The sequence below is a fragment of the Ranitomeya variabilis genome, chromosome 6 (assembly GCF_051348905.1).
Source record: "Ranitomeya variabilis isolate aRanVar5 chromosome 6, aRanVar5.hap1, whole genome shotgun sequence".
In the NCBI taxonomy this organism is placed as follows: domain Eukaryota; kingdom Metazoa; phylum Chordata; class Amphibia; order Anura; family Dendrobatidae; genus Ranitomeya; species Ranitomeya variabilis.
The window spans coordinates 139,410,318-139,429,569 of record NC_135237.1 but is presented as its reverse complement, the minus strand read 5'-3'; the positions used below and the strand labels follow the sequence as shown (position 1 = coordinate 139,429,569).

General features: G+C 43.6%; 1 protein-coding gene and 1 long non-coding RNA gene across 2 annotated transcripts in view; one reads left to right on the top strand and one right to left on the bottom strand.

Annotated features, from left to right (window-relative positions):
• The window catches only part of LOC143782014 (transmembrane channel-like protein 2), a 279,149-nt gene extending 264,456 nt beyond the window's left edge, over positions 1 to 14,693 (top strand). Inside the window, exons 16-17 of the mRNA XM_077269057.1 lie at positions 8,646 to 8,763; positions 14,402 to 14,693. Coding sequence (XP_077125172.1) covers positions 8,646 to 8,763; positions 14,402 to 14,604 — 321 coding nt within the window. The 3' untranslated portion in view covers positions 14,605 to 14,693. The remainder of the gene's footprint in view (positions 1 to 8,645; positions 8,764 to 14,401) is intronic.
• Positions 1 to 19,252, bottom strand: part of LOC143782017 (uncharacterized) — a 150,343-nt gene that overhangs the window by 107,696 nt on the left and 23,395 nt on the right. The window lies entirely within an intron of this gene.

Sequence of the window (19,252 nt, the reverse complement as noted above, 5' to 3'; positions counted from 1 at the left end):
CTTATCTTGCAAAGAACCAGGACCTGAAGACAGGAGCAAACAGAAATGAACTGATTACAACGATGCCAGGCACTGGACTGAGAATCCAGGAAGTTTAAATAGCAACACCCCAGGCCTAACGAAGCAGGTGAGTACCAACCTGGTAAAAGACAATCCAAGTGCCAAATCACTAGTGACCACAAGAGGGAGCCAAGAAGTATAGTTCACAACAGTCCTGTACGTGCTGCAGCTACTTAAGGCTCGCATGGCCACACGGCCATGCGATAGTATCTTCTAAAGTTACATGCTTTGCGCCACTGTGGTCATATGCGTGAATGTGTTCAGGGACCCGGCTGAAATAAGCCCCTAGAATGCTGGCACCTCCGGCGAGGAGATTGCGTATGAGAGTATTCAGGGACCCGGCTGAAATAAGCCCCTAGAATGCTGGCACCTCCGGCGAGAAGTGTTGTGTGCATGCATGACCACTGACTGCTCTCTTCTGGGTAGTTAGCCTGTGTCTCTGTGAGAGTTAACAGGGCACAGAGCTTTGCTTTTTTGGCCGCTCTGTGAAGCTAACAGAGCTGGTTAATACCGCCATATTGTGCCGCCATTCACTTAGCGGCAGGATATTTCCTGCATGGTGGATCCCGGTGTCATGGTTCTCAATGGCAAGAGACCGTAGTAAAGCATACAAAAAGGACTAGCTCTTGGAAGATGGGAACTAGAGCTGACTGTGAGCTAAACCTACCGCACAACTAACAGTGGCCGGGTAGCGTGCCTACGTTTTATCCCTAGACGCCCAGCGCCAGCCGGAGGACTGACTGACCCTAGCAGAGGAAAATACAGACCTGGCTTACCTCTAGAGAAATTTTCCCCAAAAGGCAGACAGTAGCCCCCACATATATTGTCGGTGATTTTAGAGGAAAATGACATACGAAGTATGAAGATAGGTTTAGCAAATTGAGGTCCGCTTACTAGATAGTAGGAAGACAGAAAAGGGAACTTCACAGTCAGCTGAAAACCCTTTCAAAACACCATCCCGAAATTACTTTAAAACTCTAATATCAACTCATGACACCAGAGTGGCAATTTCAGCTCACAAGAGCTTCCAGCCTCAGAAATATTCAAAAACAGAGAACTGGAACAAAAATGCAAAACAATCTTAGGACTACAAGTCCAACTTAGCTGATAGTAGTCTAGGAGCAGGAACATGCAACAGAAAGGCTTCTGGTAACATTGTTGGCCGGCATAGAAATGACTGAGGAGCAAGGCTAAATAGAAACTCCCACATCCTGATGGAAACAGGTGAACAGAGGAGATGAAGCACACAAGTTCAGTACCACCAGTAACCACCGGGGGAGCCCAGAAACCAAATTCACAACAGTACCCCCCCCTCAAGGAGGGGGCACCGAACCCTCACCAGAACCACCAGGGCGATCAGGATGAGCCCTATGAAAGGCACGGACCAAATCGGAGGCATGAACATCAGAGGCTGTCACCCAAGAATTATCCTCCTGACCGTAGCCCTTCCACTTGACCAAATACTGAAGTCTCCGTCTGGAAACACGGGAGTCCAAGATCTTCTCGACAACGTACTCCAACTCACCCTCAACCAACACCGGAGCAGGAGGCTCAACGGAAGGCACAACCGGTACCTCATACCTGCGCAACAATGACCGATGGAAGACATTATGAATAGAAAAAGATGCAGGGAGGTCCAAACGAAAGGACACAGGGTTAAGAATCTCCAATATCTTGTACGGGCCGATGAACCGAGGCTTAAACTTAGGAGAAGAAACCTTCATAGGGACAAAACGAGAAGACAACCACACCAAGTCCCCAACACAAAGACGAGGACCAGCACGACGACGGCGGTTGGCAAACTGCTGAGTCTTCTCCTGGGACAACTTCAAATTGTCCACCACATGCCCCCAAATCTGATGCAACCTCTCCACCACAGCATCCACTCCAGGACAATCCGAAGACTCCACCTGACCGGAAGAGAAACGAGGATGAAACCCCGAATTACAGAAGAAAGGAGAAACCAAGGTGGCAGAACTAGCCCGGTTATTGAGGGCAAACTCCACCAAGGGCAAAAAGGCAACCCAATCATCCTGATCCGCAGACACAAAACACCTCAAATAAGTCTCCAAGGTCTGATTAGTTCGCTCGGTCTGGCCATTAGTCTGAGGATGGAAAGCAGACGAAAAAGACAAATCAATGCCCATCCTAGCACAGAACGCTCGCCAAAATCTAGACACGAATTGGGTTCCCCTGTCAGAAACGATATTCTCCGGAATACCATGCAAGCGAACCACATTTTGAAAAAACAGAGGAACCAGCTGGGATGAGGAAGGCAATTTAGGCAAGGGGACCAAATGGACCATCTTAGAGAAACGGTCACACACCACCCAGATGACAGACATCTTCTGAGAAACAGGGAGATCAGAAATAAAATCCATGGAGATGTGAGTCCAAGGCCTCTTCGGAATAGGCAAAGATAACAACAATCCACTAGCCCGAGAACAACAAGGCTTGGCCCGAGCACAAACATCACAAGACTGCACAAAACCTCGCACATCTCGCGACAGGGAAGGCCACCAGAAGGACCTAGCCACCAAATCCCTGGTACCAAAGATTCCAGGATGACCAGCTAACGCAGAAGAATGGACCTCCGAGATGACTCTACTGGTCCAATCATCCGGAACAAACAGTCTACCAGGCGGGCAACGATCAGGTCTATCCGCCTGAAACTCCTGCAAGACCCGTCGCAAGTCTGGGGAAACAGCAGATAATATCACTCCATCCTTAAGGATACCTGTAGGTTCAGAATTACCAGGGGAATCAGGCTCAAAACTCCTAGAAAGGGCATCCGCCCTCACATTCTTAGAACCCGGTAGGTAAGAAACCACAAAATTAAACCGAGAAAAAAATAACGACCAGTGCGCCTGTCTAGGATTCAGGCGCCTGGCAGACTCAAGATAAATCAAATTCTTGTGGTCGGTCAATACCACCACCTGATGTCTAGCCCCCTCAAGCCAATGACGCCACTCCTCAAAAGCCCACTTCATAGCCAAGAGCTCCCGATTACCAATATCATAATTTCGCTCAGCGGGCGAAAATTTACGAGAAAAGAACGCGCAAGGTCTCATCACGGAGCAGTCGGAACTTTTCTGCGACAAAACCGCCCCAGCTCCGATTTCTGAAGCGTCGACCTCAACCTGAAAAGGAAGAGTAACATCAGGCTGACGCAATACAGGGGCGGAAGAAAAACGGCGCTTAAGCTCCCGAAAGGCCTCCACAGCAGCAGGGGACCAATCAGCAACATCAGCACCCTTCTTAGTCAAATCAGTCAACGGCTTAGCAACATCAGAAAAACCAGTTATAAATCGACGATAAAAATTAGCAAAGCCCAAAAACTTCTGAAGGCTCTTAAGAGAAGAGGGTTGCGTCCAATCACAAATAGCCTGAACCTTGACAGGGTCCATCTCAATGGAAGAGGGGGAAAAAATGTACCCCAAAAACGAAATCTTTTGAACCCCAAAAACACACTTAGAACCCTTTACACACAAGGAATTAGAGCGCAAAACCTGAAAAACCCTCCTGACCTGTTGGACATGAGAGTCCCAGTCATCCGAAAAAATCAAAATATCATCCAGATACACAATCATAAATTTATCCAAATATTCACGGAAAATGTCATGCATAAAAGACTGAAAGACTGAAGGGGCATTTGAAAGACCAAAAGGCATTACTAAATACTCAAAATGGCCCTCAGGCGTATTAAATGCGGTTTTCCACTCATCCCCCTGCTTAATTCGCACTAAATTATACGCCCCACGAAGATCAATCTTAGAGAACCACTTGGCCCCCTTTATTCGAGCAAACAAATCAGTAAGCAGTGGCAAAGGATACTGATATTTAACCGTGATTTTATTCAAAAGCCGATAATCAATACACGGCCTCAAAGAGCCATCTTTTTTAGATACAAAGAAAAAACCGGCTCCTAAGGGAGATGACGAAGGACGAATATGTCCCTTTTCCAAGGACTCCTTAATATATTCCCGCATAGCAGCATGTTCAGGCACAGATAGATTAAATAAACGACCCTTTGGAAACTTACTGCCCGGAATCAGATCTATAGTACAATCGCAATCTCTGTGCGGAGGTAGTGAACCAAGTTTAGGCTCCTCAAAAACGTCACGATAATCAGATAAAAATTCCGGAATCTCAGAGGGTATAGATGATGAAATGGAAACCAAAGGTACGTCCCCATGAGTCCCCTGACATCCCCAGCTTAACACAGACATTGCTTTCCAGTCGAGGACTGGGTTATGAGATTGCAGCCATGGCAATCCAAGCACCAACACATCATGTAGATTATACAACACAAGGAAGCGAATAATCTCCTGTTGATCCGGATTAATACGCATAGTTACTTGTGTCCAGTATTGTGGTTTATTACTAGCCAATGGCGTGGAGTCAATACCCTTCAGAGGTATAGGAACTTCCAGAGGCTCTAAATTAAACCCACAGCGTTTGGCAAAGGACCAATCCATAAGACTCAAAGCGGCGCCAGAGTCGACATAGGCGTCCGCGGTAATAGACGATAAAGAGCAAATCAGGGTCACAGATAGAATAAACTTAGACTGTAAAGTGCCAATTGAAACAGACTTATCAACCTTCTTAGTACGTTTAGAGCATGCTGATATAACATGAGTTGAATCACCACAATAGAAGCATAACCCATTTTTTCGTCTAAAATTCTGTCGTTCGCTTCTGGACAGAATTCTATCACATTGCATAATCTCTGGCGCCTTCTCAGTAGACACCGCCAAATGGTGCACAGGTTTGCGCTCCCGCAAACGCCGATCAATCTGAATAGCCATTGTCAAGGACTCATTCAGACCTGTAGGCATAGGGAACCCCACCATAACATCTTTAATGGCATCAGAGAGACCCTCTCTGAAATTCGCCGCCAGGGCGCACTCATTCCACTGAGTAAGCACAGACCACTTACGAAATTTTTGGCAGTATATTTCAACCTCATCTTGCCCTTGAGACAGGGCCATCAAGGCTTTTTCAGCCTGAATCTCTAAATGAGGTTCCTCATAAAGCAACCCCAAAGCCAGGAAAAACGCATCCACATTGAGCAACGCAGGATCCCCTGGTGCCAAAGCAAATGCCCAATCCTGAGGGTCGCCCCGGAGCAAGGAAATTACAATCCTGACCTGCTGTGCAGGATCTCCAGCGGAGCGAGATCTCAGAGACAAAAATAATTTACAATTATGTTTGAAATTCTGGAAGCGAGATCTATCCCCGGAGAAAAATTCAGGTAAAGGAATTCTAGGTTCAGATATAGGAGCATGAATTACAAAATCCTGTAAACTTTGAACCTTCATAGCGAGATTATCCAAACCAATAGCTAAACTCTGAGGATCCATTTTAATCAGGTGAAATCAGAACCATTCAAGGATTAGAAGGAGAGAGAGACGAAGGCTGCAGTAAGCAGAGATGCAAGTGAATCAACTAATGAGCAAACTCAGAGAAAAAAAAAAATAAAAATTCTCTGCAGACTTCTTTTCTCTCCTTACTTCTGCCAATTATTTTAACTCTTGGCCGGCCAAACTGTCATGGTTCTCAATGGCAAGAGACCGTAGTAAAGCATACAAAAAGGACTAGCTCTTGGAAGATGGGAACTAGAGCTGACTGTGAGCTAAACCTACCGCACAACTAACAGTGGCCGGGTAGCGTGCCTACGTTTTATCCCTAGACGCCCAGCGCCAGCCGGAGGACTGACTGACCCTAGCAGAGGAAAATACAGACCTGGCTTACCTCTAGAGAAATTTTCCCCAAAAGGCAGACAGTAGCCCCCACATATATTGTCGGTGATTTTAGAGGAAAATGACATACGAAGTATGAAGATAGGTTTAGCAAATTGAGGTCCGCTTACTAGATAGTAGGAAGACAGAAAAGGGAACTTCACAGTCAGCTGAAAACCCTTTCAAAACACCATCCCGAAATTACTTTAAAACTCTAATATCAACTCATGACACCAGAGTGGCAATTTCAGCTCACAAGAGCTTCCAGCCTCAGAAATATTCAAAAACAGAGAACTGGAACAAAAATGCAAAACAATCTTAGGACTACAAGTCCAACTTAGCTGATAGTAGTCTAGGAGCAGGAACATGCAACAGAAAGGCTTCTGGTAACATTGTTGGCCGGCATAGAAATGACTAAGGAGCAAGGCTAAATAGAAACTCCCACATCCTGATGGAAACAGGTGAACAGAGGAGATGAAGCACACAAGTTCAGTACCACCAGTAACCACCGGGGGAGCCCAGAAACCAAATTCACAACATCCCGGGTTGCGAACGCACCAATCACATCAATAAATATATTCGGTGCATTCCGAAAACCCTAACATAATGTGGTCTTGTACTGATGTAGGTGTGTTAATGAACATTGCTTGTGACTTTTGCACATTAATTCTTAGACCAGAAATCTGTTCAAAGGAACGGAGAACCTCAAAGAGATTAGGTAAAGATTTGATGCGTTGTGTGATAGTCAGCAAAAGATTGTCTGCAAATAAACTCACCTTATAGTCATCTTTATCATTACCTAATCCATATTCCTTAATGTTAAGGTGTGTCCTAATAGCTGCAGCCAGGGGCTCCATCGCTAGTGCGAATAAGGCAGGAGATAAGGGACATCCCAGTCTTGTTCCCCTCTGTATACTAATGGCTTGAGATTTTGAGGTGGGTAGTTTTAAGTATACGGCATATAATAGTTGTAAAGATTTAATCAGGTCAGGTGAAAAAACAGAAACCGAAAGAGCTCCAAATAAGAAGGGCCATGAGATGGAATCAAATGCTTCCTCTATGTCTAGGGTTAGGAGTATTGGCATGGTTTTCTTTTGTTTGCTGAGTGAGTATCTAAATTACGCCTTGTGTTGTCTGGGGCTTGCCTATGAGGAATGAATCTTAAGGTGCCTTCACACTAAGCGATGCTGCAGCGATACAGACAACGATGCCGATCGCTGCAGCGTCGCTGTGTGGTCGCTGGAGAGCTGTCAAACAGACCGCTCTCCAGCGACCAACGATGCCGAGGTCCCCGGGTAACCAGGGTAAACATCGGGTTGCTAAGCGCAGGGCCGCGCTTAGTAACCCGATGTTTACCCTGGTTACCAGTGTAAAATGTAAAATAACAAACACTACATACTCACCTTCGCGTCCCCCGGCGTCCACTTCCCTGCACTGACTGAGTGCCGGCCCTAACAGCAGAGCGGTGACGTCACCGCTGTGCTGTGCTTTTACTTTACGGCCGGCGCTCAGTCAGTGCAGGAAGCAGACGGCGTGGGACGTGTGACAGACATCAGAGGGTGAGTATGTACTGTTTTTTTTTTTACTTTTACGATGGTAACCAGGGTAAACATCGGGTTACTAAGCGCGGCCCTGCGCTTAGTAACCCGATATTTACCCTGGTTACCATTGTAAAACATTGCTGGCATCGTTGCTTTTGCTGTCAAACACAACGATACACGGCGATCTGACGACCAAATAAGGTTCTGAACTTTCCTAAACGACCAGCGATATCACAGCAGGATCCTGATCGCTGCTGCGTGTCAAACTCAACGATATCGCTATCCAGGACGCTGCAACGTCACGGATCGCTATCGTTATCGTTTAGTGTGAAGGTACCTTTACTTGGTTCAGATAAATGAGGGAGTGTATGCATGCGTTAACTCTTTGTGTTATTATGGATGTAAAAAAATTTAAATCTAAATTTAGCAGGGAGATTGGCCTATAATTTTTAGTTAATTGTGGATTTTGTTTATGCTTCGGTATGACCGTTATTTGAGCAGTATAGAGTTCAAGTGGCATCTGATTACCCTGTAGTAAAGAGTTGCAAATTTCTAATATATAGGAAGAGAATTTCAATGTATTTTTTATAGTATATTTCAGATAGACTATCGGGTCCCGGGGCTTTTGTGGCTTTTGAGAAGTTTTACTGTATGGGTCAACTCCTCTGTAGTTATATGAGATTGGAATAGTTGAGTCTCTAGATCAGATTTTTTTTTGGATGAAGGTCCTGAAAAAAGGCCTGTATCAAATTTTGAGGGGGGGGGTTGTGGTTGGGAATGTAATTTTTGGTAGTATGTATGGAAGGCGCTATATATTTTATCTGGGTGAGAAGTTAAATTAATGCCTGGGCCCTTAATAGAGAAAATAGTGATCAGGGACCTCTGTTGTCTGAGTTTTCTGGCCAGAATTCTGTTAGACTTATTGGCTTGACTATAAAAAGTGGCTTAGGTCCATTTTAAAGCTCTTTCAGTTCTGTTAGTTAGCACAGTATCAATATTATTTTATTTTATGACAAATACCACCAATGGGAAATTTAGCTAATTTTAACAAACTAAATCAAGACAATTTGGAAGGATAAAAAATCTGAATATTTTTTCCCTCCAATTGAGCAATTAGTGAAGTACTTGCAAAAGTCAATTAGGCTTACATATTTAGTATGTGCTAACTTTAGATGTAATAGATTTTCACAAGAAGTTAATAAGAAAAGACTATAATGTCTACTTGTCATTGGGTTAATCTGTAATCCTGTTATCATCTGATTGCATGGAGATCTAACCATGATTTAATGATTTATTTCCCCAGCAAAGGGAAGAAGAAAAAAATAAGCGAAATAATAATACACAAGCTAATTCTGTTATGAGAGATCTAGAAGAATTACTTCCTCCAAGTGCAAGAAATGCCCTCAGGCTACAAAATGCAGGTATGAAATAAAGATCAGAGAAGGTCACACAACCACATGGTGCTATATTCGTGAAGCACTATAGACAAATGACAATACATCTTCTGAGTTAAGTGTAGCACGTAATTTCCTTGTTCCTGAAATAAGGAAATCACTTGATTTGAGTGAGATTTTAATTCCTGAGGCATAGGGAGATCATTCTTATCACAAAAAGTAATAATGTCTCTATTCCAATTACTTATAGTTGACTTTCAAGCATTCTTCTCTTTGAGTGAGCCTTGAAACTATAAGAATGAAATTTATGCATTTCTAAACTGTTGAGAACTTTCAGCATATATCTGATTAGCTCTCCTGATATTAAAGTGGTTGTCCATGACTATTTTCTTTTACTAAGGGCCTAAAAGCAAACAGGCAGGTAGTTGCTAACAGAGACAATTACCCGCCTGCTTTACTCTGTGCTGGTTCAGACCAGTCACAGACCGCTTACCCGCCTGCTTTACCCTGTGCTAGTTCAGAGCAGTCACAGACCGCTCCTGCCAGACATTTAGCTTCTCCACATCAACAGAGCAGCTCTTTTTATTCCAAACTACTCTGTTGATGGAGTGTGACTGCTGACTGATGACAACTTCCCTCAGTTATGCCCTGCCAACAGAGCAGAGTGGAAGAGAAGCCACTGAATCGCTGGCAGGAGTGGTCTATGACCATTTTATGCTGGCAGAAATCACCACCGGGCACTACAGGTAGTTATTGGCCACCTGCCTGTTAGTTCTTAGGCTTGTAGTAAAAAAAAGTAAATAGTCCTGGATAACCCCTTTAACCCCTTCCCGACCTGTAACGCAGCGTATGCGTCATGAAAGTCGGTGCCAATCCGACCTGTGGAGCATATGCTGTGTCACAGAATGATCGCGTCCCTGCAGGCCGGGTGAAAGGGTTAACTGTAATTTCACCCAACCTGCAGGGACAAGGGGAGTGGTACTTCAGCCCAGGGGGGAGGCTTCGCCCCCCCCCTGTGGCTACGATCGCTCTGATTGGCTGTTGAAAGTGATGTATAATTTTGACTTTCAATCAGAGCAATCGTAATATTTCACCAATGAAAATTTGTGAAATATTACAATCTAGCCATGGCTGATGCTGGCCATGGCTGGAGACCGCGATCTGCCATGCCACTGATCCACCACCCCTGTCCTCCATCCTGTCCTGGGCTCCGCTCCCCTCCATCCTCCTGTCCGCTCCCCCTGCAGTCTGATCTCACCCCCCCACTGTCTGATCCCACCCCCGCATACTTACCGACTTCTGGTGTCCTTCCCGGTGTCCGTCCGTCTTCTGCATGGGCACCGCCATCGTCCAAAATGGCAGGCGCATGCATACTGTGCCCGCCGAATCGGCCGGAAGATTCATTCCAGGTACATTTTGATCTCTGTGATCTATGACAGTGATCAAAATAAAAAAAATAATAAATAAACCCCCCCTTTATTACCCCCATAGGTAGGGACAATAATAAAATAAAGAAAATATATTTACTTTTATTTTTCCGCTAGGGCTAGGGTTAGAACTAGGGTTAGGGTTAGAACTAGGGTTAGGGTTGCAATTAGGGTTAGGGTTAGAATTAGGGTTAGAATTAGGCTATGTGCATATGGTACGGATTCGGCTGCGGATCCGCAGCGGATTGGTCGCTGCAGATTCGTAGCAGTTTTCCATCATGTTTACAATACCATGTAAACGTATGGAAAACCAAATCCGCTGTGCCCATGGTGCGGAAAATAGCACGAAAACACTGCGTTGTATTTTCCGCAGCATGTCAATTCTTTGTGCGGATTCCGCAGCGTTGTTCACCTGTTCCTCAATAGGAATCCGCAGGTGAAATCCGCACAAAAAACACAGTAAATCCACAGGTAAAACGCAGTGCGATTTACCTGCGGATTTTTCAAAAACTGTGTGGAAAAATCCTCACACGAATCCGCAACGTGGGCACATAGCCTTAGGGTTAGGGTTAGAATTAGAGTTAGGGTTTGAATTAGGGTTAGGGTTGGAAATAGGGTTAAGATTAGGTTTGGGGGTGTGTTGGGGTTAGGGTTAGGCTTGTGGTTAGGGTTATGATTAAGGTTGGGATTAGGGTTAGGGGTGTGTTGGGGTTAGGTTTGGGACTAGGGTTAGGGGTGTGTTGGGGTTAGGGATGTGATTAGGATTATTGCTAGAGTTAGGATTAGGATAGGGATGTGTTGGGTTTAGTGTTGGAGTAAGAATTGAGGGGTTTCCTTTGTTTAGGCACATCAGGGGTCTCCAAACGCGACATGGCGCCACCATTGATTCCAGCCAATCTTGCGTTCAAAAAGTCAAATGGTTCTCCCTCCATTCCGAGCCCCGACCTGCACCCAAACAGTGGTTTACCCAAACATATGGGACATAAGCGTACTCAAGGAAAATTGCACAACAACTTTGGGGGTCTAATTTCTCCTGTTACCCTTGGGAAAATAACAAAATCGGGGCCAAACACTTATTTTTGTGGGAAAAAAATGATTTTTTATTTTCACGGCTCTGCAATATAAATTTTTGTGAAGCACTTGGAGGTTCAAAGTGTTCACCACACATCTAGATAAGTTTCTTGGGGGGTCTAGTTTCCAAAATGGGGTTACTTGTGAGGGGTTTCTACTGTTTAGGTACATCAGGGGCTCTGCAAACGTAACATGATGCCCGCAGACCATTCCATCAAAGCCTGCATTCCAAAACGTCACTACTTCCCTTCCGAGCCCTGACGTGTGCCCAAACAGTGGTTTACCCCCACATATGGGGTATCAGCGTACTCAGGTCAAACTGGACAACAACTTTTGGGGTCCAATTTCTCCTGTTACCTTTGTAAAAATAAAAATTGTGGGATAAAAAATAATTTTTGAGGAAAGAAAAATGATTTTTTTTATTTGCACAGCTCTGCGTTATTAACTTCTGTGAAGCACTTGGGGTTCAAAGTGCTCACCACACATCTAGATAAGTTCCTTGGGGGGTCTAGTTTCCAAAATGGGGTCACTTGTGGGGGTTTCTACTGTTTAGGCACATCAGGGGCTCGGCAAACATAACATGACCCCCGCAGACCATTCCATCAAAGTCTGCATTCCAAAAAGTCACTACTTCCCTTCCAAGCCCTTACGTGTGCCCAACCAGTGGTTTTCCCCCACATATGGGGTATCAGCGTACTCAGGACAAACCGGACAACAAGTTTTGGGGTCCAATTTCTCCTGTTACCCTTGTGAAAGTAAAAAAGTGCGGGCTAAAAAATAATTTTTGAGGAAAGAAAAATGATTTTTTATTTTCACGGCTCTGCGTTATAAACTTCTGTGGGTTAAGGGGTTGTTTGGATTAGGGTTTCAGTTATAATTGGGGGGTTTCCACTGTTTAGGCACATCAGGGGCTCTCCAAACGCGATATGGCGTCTGATCTCAATGCCAGCCAATTCTGAGTTGAAAAAGTAAAACAGTGCTCCTTCCCTTCCAAGCTCCCCCGTGCGCCCAAACAGGGGTTTACCCCAACATATGGGGTATCAGCGTACTCAGGACACATTGGACAACAACTTTTGGGGTCCAATTTCTCCTGTTACCCTTGGGAAAATACAAAACTGGGGGCTAAAAAATGATTTTTGTGGAAAAAAAAGGATTTTTTATTTTCACGGCTCTGCGTTATAAACTTCTGTGAAGCACTTGGGGGTTCAAAGTGCTCACCACACATCTAGATTAGTTCCTTGGGAGGTCTAGTGTCCAAAATGGGGTCACTTGTGGGGGAGCTCCAATGTTTAGGCTCATCAGGGGCTCTCCAAACGCGACATGGTGTCCGCTAACGATTGGAGCTAATTTTTCATTCAAAAGTCAAATGGCGCTCCTTCCCTTGTGACCCTTGCTGTGTCCCAAACAGTGGTTTACCCCCACATGTGAGGTATCTGAGTACTCAGGAGAAATTACCCAACAAATTTTAGGATCCATTTTATCCTGTTGCCCATGTGAAAATGAAAAAATTGAGGCTAAAAAATTTTTTTTGTGAAAAAACAAGTACTTTTTCATTTTTACGGATCAATTTGTGAAGCACCTGGGGGTTCAAAGTGCTCACTATGCATCTAGATAAGTTCCTTGGGGGGTCTAGTTTCCAAAATGGAGTCACTTGTGGGGGAGCTCCAATATTTAGGCACACAGGGGCTCTCCAAACGCGACATGGTGTCCGCTAAAGATTGGAGCCAATTTTTCATTCGAAAAGTCAAATGGCGCTCCTTCCCTTCCAAGCCCTGTCGTGCGCCCAAACAGTGGTTCCCCCCCACATACGGGGTATCGGCGTACTCAGGCCAAATTGTACAATAACTTTCAGGGTCCAGTTTCTCCTTTTACCCTTGGGAAAATAAAAAAAATTTTGCTAAAAGATCATTTTTGTGACTAAAAAGTGAAATGTTCATTTTTTCCTTCCATGCTGCTTCTGCTGCTGTGAAGCACCTGAAGGGTTAATAAACTTCTTGTATGTGGTTTTGAGCACCTTGAGGGGTGCAGTTTTTAGAATGGTGTCACTTTTGGGTATTTTCAGCCATATAGACCCCTCAAACTGACTTCAAAGGTGAGGTGGTCCCTAAAAAAAATGATTTTGTAAATTTTGTTGTAAAAATGAGAAATCGCTGGTCAAATTTTAACCTTATAACTTCCTAGCAAAAAAAATGTTTGTGTCACATAACTCTCTGGTTTAACAGAATAAAAATTCAAAATTTGAAAATTGCGAAATTTTCACCAAATTTCTGATTTTTTTTAAAAAACGCAAAAATTATCAACTTAAATTTACTACTAACATGAAGCCCAACATGTCATGAAAAAACAGTCTCAGAATCGCTAGGATCTGTTGAAGCGTTCCTGAGTTATTACCTCATAAAGGGACACTGGTCAGAATTGCAAAAAATAGCCAGGTCATTAAGGGCAAAATAGGGTGGGTCATGAAGAGGTTAAAGCGGTGATATAATATTCTTTAGTGCCATATTCCAAATCATCTGTCAGATGAGACAAAATGACTTCTTGACTAATATTGAAAGAAAATACTAACTTTTGATGGTTCTTAAAGTAAGACAATCGGCAGAAAACTTGAGAAATAGTTCTCTAGATGACCATGATTTCAATGCCCCCACATTCCCCCTTTATGTCACCACCAGTCAACATTCAGAACATGACAGCTATATGATGTATCTGGCAAGCTTAAGTATAGGTCATTATGAAACTGCAAGAAAACCTTTTTAAGACAATCTAAATATTATCATGGTGTTTATACAATTCATAATATAAGTTAATTTAACAATACATTTGAAGCAAGACAATTCAATCATCAATGTTGATCTATCATATAAAGTAAATAGCAGCAAATTACAAAATTGGTTGACTTTTTGCAGTCAACTACTATATATATGTCATTAAACTTTAAAATTTGTTGTATCATATTTTTTATTTTAAAGAGTCCTAGGACACGCTCTGATACCTATTTTGGGTCATTATGCTCCATAGCAATTATATATTGCATATTATTAGGTTAGCAAGAATAATGGGACAAACTGTAGACAGCCTGATTGCCGGATGAGACAATATTAAAATACCAAAAACATATGTTTTAATGGTGTTTTATATTAACATAACTTTTTTTTCTTTCTTCTAAGAGAGTGAACCTAATGCACAACATACAACCTTGCATCCTGTTAATGGAGCCTCACAAAGCAATGCAGCCCCAAGAAGAGATGGTTTGATGATGCCAACACCACATATTGCTGTCACAAGTCCACCTGTGCCAAGACCTATGGGACCACATATGGGAGGATCACCATGTTTCCCTCACCCACAAGGCCTACATCCAAGATATTAAAGATTTACACTTTATTGCAGCACCACAACTGCACCAAAGAAACTTCAAAAACATGGCTAAATGATGGGCAATAAATGCAGTTTTGCCACAAACAGCAGCTATAGTTTTTATTCAGGAGACAGCCTTGAAATATTTCTATTGAAAACTGATCTTAATCCATTTTAAGTTTATCACATTTTTTCATCATAGAAAAAAATGATTAAATTAGCCACATAAACATCACACACAAGGTATAGTTGGTTTTCAAGAGTCACTGAATGACTGAAAGGGATTCTCGATGAATGTGGGCAGCACGGTGGCTTAGTGGTCAGCACTGCAGCCTTGCAGCGCTGGAGTCCTGGGTTCGAATCCCACCAAGGACAACATCTGCAAAGAGTTTGTATGTTCTCTCCGTGTTTGCGTGGGTTTCCTCCGGGCACTCCGGTTTCCTCCCACATTCCAAAGACATACTGATAGGGAATTTAGATTGTGAGCCCCATTGGGGACAGCGTTGATAATGTCTGTAAAGCGCTGTGGAATATGTTAGCGCTATATAAAAATAAAGATTATTATTATTATAATGTAGTAAAATTGACCAGTTACATAATTCAAAAGATAGCCCATTGTGGTCAAGTATCAGGATGGGCTGCAATATGAAGAAACACAGCTGTATTGTAAGCACACATACCTCAGTGAGCCACGTAAAAGGGCTGGGACAGGATAAGAAATAAATCTTCTCCTTGACTGAATGAACGCACAGCATTTTTTTTATCCAGGCTCAGTCTTCCATGACAATCAGTCTTCCTTCACAATAAGCTGAGGAAATGATTTATTTCTTCTCCTGCCTCAGCCCTTCTCTGTTAGCTCTCTGGTAATAATAATAATAATAATAATAATAATAATAATCTTTATTTATATAGCGCCAACATATTCTGCAGCGCTTTACAGTTTAACAATTTCAAACACAACAGTCATAAGTAACAATCTTAACTTTTTGGAAGTGCATCTGAACAGCAAGGTGGATTGCTGTTGAGGGGAGATAGAGAGAAAAAAAAAAAAAAATCTATAAATCTTCAGCACAGCGAGTGTGAGCGAGCTGAGTGTGACCTGAGCGTAAGTGTGAACGGTGGTAAGTGTGTGACTTGTGATTCAGTGAGGAGGTATTTGGAAGGCCTTTAACAAATACCTGTGTGAATTGGAGTGAGTTGCTGAATTGGGAGTAGCTATATTCATAAGGAGTTAACTTAGGGTGGGGGCTCATAATTAAGGGGATATAAGGGGCAGCTGTTTGGGGCTCAAGTCCTTTTTGGAAGTGCATCTGAACAGCAAGGTGGATTGCTGTTGAGGGGAGATAGAGAAAAAAAAAATCTATAAATCTTCAGCACAGCGAGTGTGAGCGAGCTGAGTGTGACCTGAGCGTAAGTGTGAACGGCGATAAGTGTGTGACTTGTGATTCAGTGACTTTGGAATCAGGGAGTTTCCAAGGGAGGAATTGCTTCTGTTTTTTTTTTTTTTTTTTTTGTTTAATTAATACTTTGTATTTATTTTTAATTAACGTTTCTGTGTGGTGCAATCCCCATTAGGAAATGTGCTCCACAATTGTTAATGCCATCCAGTGTACATCTTGCCACATGTATGCAGTCCTTGACCAGCCGGTCGAGGGTGCATACTGCTGTGCGAGATGTGAGCACATTGTGCATTTGGAAACCCAGATACTGGATCTAAATGTGCAGCTGGCAACACTGAGATCCATAGACAATATGGAGAGGAGTCTTCTGCTCACAGAGCAGACGCTCAATGGGATAGATGAGGAAGGGGATGGTAGGATGGAGTTGCAGGACAGTGTGGCAGTTAGCTGGGTGACAGATAGAAGGCGGGGTAGAGGGAAGAGTGCCAGGGAGGCTAGTCCTGATCTGGCACACCCCAATAAGTTTGCTAAGTTGGCAGATGAGGGGGGTGCCAGTACAGGGGTAGCACTGCTGCAGCCAGGCATGTCCTCTGAAAGCCGGAGGAGTGACTGCTCCAGTAAGGAGGGAAATAGGAGAGCAGGGCAGGCCAGACAGGTGCTGGTAGTGGGGGACTCAATTATTAGGGGAACAGATAGGGCAATCTGTCACAAAGACAGGGATCGTCGGACGGTGTGCTGCCTACCTGGCGCTCGAGTCCGACACATCGCTGATCGGGTGGATAGATTACTGGGAGGGGCTGGTGATGACCCAGCGGTCATGGTGCACATTGGCACAAATGACAAAGTTAGAGGTAGGTGGAAGGTCCTTAAAGATGATTTCAGGGAATTAGGCTGCAAGCTGAAAGCAAGGACCTCCAACGTGGTATTTTCCGAAATACTGCCTGTACCACGTGCCACGCCAGAGAGGCAACGGGAGATCAGGGAGGTGAATAAGTGGCTCAAGAATTGGTGTAGGAAGGAGGGGTTTGGGTTCCTTCAGAACTGGGCCGACTTCTCAGTTGGCTACAAGCTCTACGCTAGGGACGGGCTGCACCTCAATGGGGAAGGGGCAGCTGTGCTGGGGCAGAAAATGGTTAGAAGGTTGGAGGAGTGTTTAAACTAGGGATTGGGGGGGAGGGTATTCATTTTATAGGAGGGGAAGATAGTGCAGATAGAGACCTGGGCACAAATAAGGAAGTTGGGGGTGGCGGTGGCATGGGGGGTGGGGTTAGAACAGTTAGTAATTTAAGAAAGAATAGAGGTACAGAGAGTAACATCAAGTGCATGTATACTAATGCCAGAAGCCTCGCCAACAAAATGGATGAATTAGAACTAATGTTGTTGGAACATAATTATGACATGGTGGGGATATCTGAGACGTGGCTGGATGAGAGCCATGACTGGGCTGTTAACTTGCAGGGCTATAGCCTGTTCAGAATTGACCGTACAGATAAGCGAGGGGGAGCGGTGTGTCTATATGTAAAATCTTCCTTAAAACCCATCCTGCGTGATAATATAGGTGAATTTAATGAAAATGTAGAGTCCCTGTGGGTGGAGATAAGGGGAGGGGGAAAAAATAATAAATTACTGATAGGGATTTGTTATAAATCTCCAAAAATAATGGAAGCAATGGAGAATATCCTCGTAAAGCAAATAGATGAAGCTGCGACTCAAGGAGAAGTCATTATTATGGGGGACTTCAACTACCCTGAAATAGATTGGGGAACAGAAACCTGCAGTTCCAGCAAAGGTAATCGGTTTTTGGCAACTATGAGAGACAATTACCTTTCACAACTGGTTCAGGACCCAACAAGGAGGGGGGCACTGCTAGACCTAATATTAACCAACAGGCCAGACCGCATATCAAATATAAGGGTTGGGGGTCACTTGGGGAATAGTGATCACAAAATAATAAGTTTTCATTTAACCTTTAATAAGATGGGTAGTAGGGGGGTGACAAGGACACTAAACTTCAGGAGGGCAAATTTCCAACGGATGAGAGAGGATCTTGGTGCAATTAACTGGGACGATATCCTGAGACACAAAAATACACAAAGAAAATGGGAGACATTTATTAGCATCCTGGATAGGACCTGTGCACAGTATATACCGTATGGGAATAAACATACTAGAAATAGGAGGAAACCAATATGGCTAAATAGAGCTGTAAGGGGCGCAATAAGGGACAAAAAGAAAGCATTTAGAGAATTAAAGGAAGTAGGTAGTGAGGAGGCATTAAATAAATACAGAAAATTAAATACATTCTGTAAAAAGCAAATCAAGGCAGCAAAGATTGAGACAGAGAGACTCATTGCCAGAGAGAGTAAAAATAATCCCAAAATATTCTTTAACTATATAAATAGTAAGAAACTAAAAAATGACAGTGTTGGCCCCCTTAAAAATAGTCTGGGTGAAATGGTGGATGAGGATGAGGAAAAAGCCAATATGCTAAATGACTTTTTTTCATCAGTATTTACAAAAGAAAATCCCATGGCAGACAAAATGACTAGTGATAAAAATTCCCCATTAAATGTCACCTGCTTAACCCAGCAGGAAGTACAGCGGCGTCTAAAAATAACTAAAATTGACAAATCTCCGGGCACGGATGGGATACACCCCCGAGTACTGCAGGAACTAAGTACAGTCATTGATAGACCATTATTTTTAATCTTTAAAGACTCCATAATAACAGGGTCTATACCACAGGACTGGCGTATAGCAAATGTGGTGCCAATATTCAAAAAAGGGGCAAAAACTGAACTCGGTAATTATAGGCCAGTAAGTTTAACCTCTACTGTGGGTAAAATCCTGGAGGGCATTCTAAGGGATGCTATGCTGGAGTATCTGAAGAGGAATAACCTCATGACCCAGTATCAGCACGGGTTTACTAGGGACCGTTCATGTCAGACTAATTTGATCAGCTTCTATGAAGAGGTAAGTTCAGGACTGGACCAAGGGAACCCAGTGGACGTAGTATATATGGACTTTTCCAAAGCTTTTGATACGGTGCCACACAAAAGGTTGTTACATAAAATGAGAGTAATGGGGATAGGGGAAAATATGTGTAAGTGGGTTGAGAGCTGGCTCAGGGATAGGAAACAAAGGGTGGTTATTAATGGAGCACACTCGGACTGGGTCACGGTTAGCAGTGGGGTACCACAGGGGTCAGTATTGGGCCCTCTTCTTTTTAACATATTTATTAATGACCTTGTAGGGGGCATT